General features: G+C 48.5%; 1 protein-coding gene across 1 annotated transcript; it reads right to left on the bottom strand.

Annotated features, from left to right (window-relative positions):
- Nucleotides 1-834: 834 nt before the first annotated feature.
- Nucleotides 835-3,199, bottom strand: FPOAC1_004490 (uncharacterized protein; the record flags this gene model as incomplete). Its single annotated transcript, XM_044849036.1, has 4 exons — nucleotides 835-1,415; nucleotides 1,470-2,005; nucleotides 2,055-2,453; nucleotides 2,505-3,199. The coding sequence occupies 4 exons, from the start codon at nucleotides 3,197-3,199 to the stop codon at nucleotides 835-837; spliced, it is 2,211 nt and encodes a 736-aa protein (XP_044707746.1).
- Nucleotides 3,200-3,548: the final 349 nt, after the last annotated feature.

Below are 3,548 nucleotides of genomic sequence, written 5' to 3'. Positions count from 1 at the left end.
TTCAGTCAGGTACGCGTAGGTCTCGATGACAACTGGCCCGGTAGTCTCAGAGGAAGAAAAAAGTTCATCCAAGCCGCTAGTAGAAACCGTTCCAGTACTAATCGTCCATCGTCTTTTAACTACCGGCTGACCGACAGATTCACAGACACACCAATCAATCACTAATAACCAGACTAGTCTAAAGCTGAAAAAAAAAGGCTTTTATTCGATAAGGGCAAGTTACGTAAATCCAATCCCGTCATTACTCGTCGCGTCTCTCCCCGATCCTCGGAGGTAGAAGTAGTAGTAGTAGACGACGTACGTGTCGATCAGGCACAGCTTGAGATATGCAAGATTTGACTTTTATTCCAACACTAACAGATGGATCAACTGAATATCTAAACTCTGTTTGAAGCCTTTTGCTGCAGGTGAAATGAATTTTCGGTAAAAAGACCGTTTGATAGGATAGTTAGGCAAGATAATCTTATTTGATACAAATTGAGCATCCCCATAATAGCATCTCAACAAAACTTGACGCCATCATTCACAGTGCGAGCTTTGGCGTCATGTATTATTCTTCGTCATCAATCCCCATTTTCATGAACCCGAGTTTAACAAGTGTCAAACCGGGAATACTAATAGTACAAGTCTTCTTCTTCCAAAACAACCCAGACACAGGCCTTCCCATTGTATTATGGCCCCCTTACACCATCTTCCAATTGTTGGTTTACAGTTCTCGGGGTATTAAAAAAATTGACCATAGAGAGCAAAAGAAGCAAAACTAAAAAGTAAATGTATGCTCTTTAAACCCCTAAGCTTGGAGGTCAATTTCTATCCCCGAGGAGACAAAACCTACTAAGCCATCTCCAAATATCCTAATGCCAACGATGGACCAAAAGGAATGTCATCGCCTTCGTGGGCTGTGGCCAGGTCTGCCAGGTGCTGGAGTCCCTGACTCGCGGTTGCTTCCACTGAGGAAGCTGGTCGCAGTTTTTCTGTGAGCTTCTCACGAACACCGTCCCATACCGCAACAGGTTTCTCTATGATGTCCTTGATCAGTTGCGTCGCTTCTTCTCGTGACTGGTCCAGCTTGATCAGCTTTGTTAGAGACATGGAAACAAGCGCTACAAAGTGGTTGATAAGCGGGCCGCGCCGCAAATGGTTATTAGCGAAAAGAAGATTGATGAGTTCCTTAGTAGGCCACATCGTTTCTGATGGAGTAGCTCCTGGGGTAAGCAGTATTACGAGGAGTCTGCAGTGCCAGTATGCCATATGGACCATTGGGTGCGATGCGGGTTCAATGTGCGCGGGCAGATCTTCTCGATAATTCTCGATGTAATCTGAGAGAATTTGAGCCGTGATTTCCTCGGTTGTTGAGGCTCCGGGCTGCAGTGTTGAAATGGCATGCCAGAGGCGACCAAGCAACTTCGAAAGTCCTGGGAATTGGTTAACTATTGCTGCTTGATCAGGAGGGTTGAGATGTCACTTACGAACGAGGTAGAAACACACCTCTCCCAGTATATTCTCCAGACCAGGAGGAGCCACCACGCTGCGTTCTGGTATGAGAAGCAATTTTCCTGTGCCAACGGCGTACCAGCGATCCATCAGAATTAACGACCACCATATCTGCACAGACAGTGCATCATCTGAATCTGGCTCGACGAGCGACTCCATGGGAGTGTACCTCCAAAGCCTTACTGAGCTGGCCAGGGCGATAGCACGTGTCAGAAGGAAGGGCAAGGTGGGCAGTGATCGTAAGTCGGCATCAATCACAAGCAATAGCAAGCTTTGCCCGTGAACAATGTGTGCGGCCCGTGTAACAGTCCGTGAAGCAGTGCTCTCGTCGCTCTCCCATTCAGAGAGGAGCCAGTTGGCAAGTTTTGTGTCGCCACCAGATCCCACGACAGCAGAGAGGGCGTTCGCAAATGCGTTCTGAAGAAACACTGGGCATTGCGCGAGCAGTGCCTGCATCCGCTCCTTCGTACTAGGCAATATCGGATAGACAGGTTGAAAGCTGGACAAATAACTGAGAGATGATTAGCTACAGAAAACACAGTATGTCAAAAATCACTAACCTGTGCAGCATGCCTTCATCGATGTCTACCTCTTCGTGTGCATCGGGCATAGAAACGTCCATAGGAGCCACAGGCGGTTTGGCAGACGCGCTTTCAGGCTTGAGGAGAGGTGCAGGTTGTGGTACTAATGAGCTATTGTCATAGGATGTGTATGCTTCAGGTGTTTCTGGGGAGGCCTGGATTCTATGCTCAGATCCCCATGGAGTCTGTCGCGAAGGAGTAGTAAATTCGTTTGTTGAAATACTGGAGAATGGTCGTTTGCGAGCCGACTCATCGCTCTGACTCGGCCGTGGCCTATCCGTGACGAAGAGTCTGTCGATGTCGTCTTGGCTGAGGCCTCCATCTGATTCGAGTTTGTTCTCAATGCTGTGAATACGGTCTGCCAGCTCCTTGATATATCTGCGATACGTCAGTTATTTTGTTTTACAATCGATACAAAAATATACGTACCCCTTACTCGGACCTCGTTTTTGAGGTACACGGCTGAACAAACATCTGATAGAGGACCTTGCACAGCTTGAGCAGGGCGCATCGCCAGTGTCGGTCTGGGCGTCACACTTTATCTTCTTCCTCCGGCATTCATCGCAGGCTCTTGAAACCTTTGACCTCTTCCTTGGAGGGATGCTGTTGTCGAGCGGATATTGAGGAGCCATAGGTGGCCCAACAGAGACAGACATGGCATGAGATACCATGGGATCGCTCGTAGGAGTATCGTGAACATATGATGGTGTTTGCTGCTGGTCAGGTTCAGGGTGAGGCATGATGTTTCGCAGATTGGGGTCCTCAACATTCATGTTGGGATCCGTGGCAGGCATCATGGGTGTTCCTGCCAGTCCTTGACCCAGCTGTGCTGCCAACTGAAGTTCCTCTAGGTTGGGGGGACGAGAGACGTGCTGTTGGGGAGCTTCTGTTTCTGGCTGTTGAAGTTCACTTTGATCATGGTCCTGGACTTGTACATGTTGGACTTGTTCGGGGACTTGATGTTCGGACTGTTCGTGGTGGCCATGATGCGCTGCGATACCATCGATCCTCTCTTGATGTTCTTGGGCGCCATCTCGACCGGCAGTGTTGTAAAAAGGACCGGATTCCATTGCCTCGGCTCCTGGAGAAGGATATGTGATGTTGCCATCGGTATCAGGTTCCATTTTTGTGGCCATAATTATGTTCGTCTGAGTACACGAATAGTACTCGACTGGGACTTGCGGGGTATTAAATCGTCACTCAGGATGGCAATATGCGCCTGGTATTAAGAAATTAGAGCAATGCCTCAATGATTCTAGTCTGGATACGCAATATAGACGCGTCCACCAAGGAGTCCTGCGCGACGCGCAAAGATATCACTGAACGAAGGCATTGTTAGCAGCAGTTCGACACGATGGCGACGATCAGTCCAATGTGAAGCTGACAACAAGCGCGACAACAAGATTGCGTTCGTGCTGTAAGATGGGAAAAGGAAACTATGTCTTGGTCTTGACGACTTACACGACTTCTTGT

The sequence above is a fragment of the Fusarium poae genome, chromosome 2, assembly GCF_019609905.1.
Source record: "Fusarium poae strain DAOMC 252244 chromosome 2, whole genome shotgun sequence".
Taxonomy (NCBI): domain Eukaryota; kingdom Fungi; phylum Ascomycota; class Sordariomycetes; order Hypocreales; family Nectriaceae; genus Fusarium; species Fusarium poae.
This window is presented reverse-complemented; position numbering and strand designations above follow the sequence as displayed.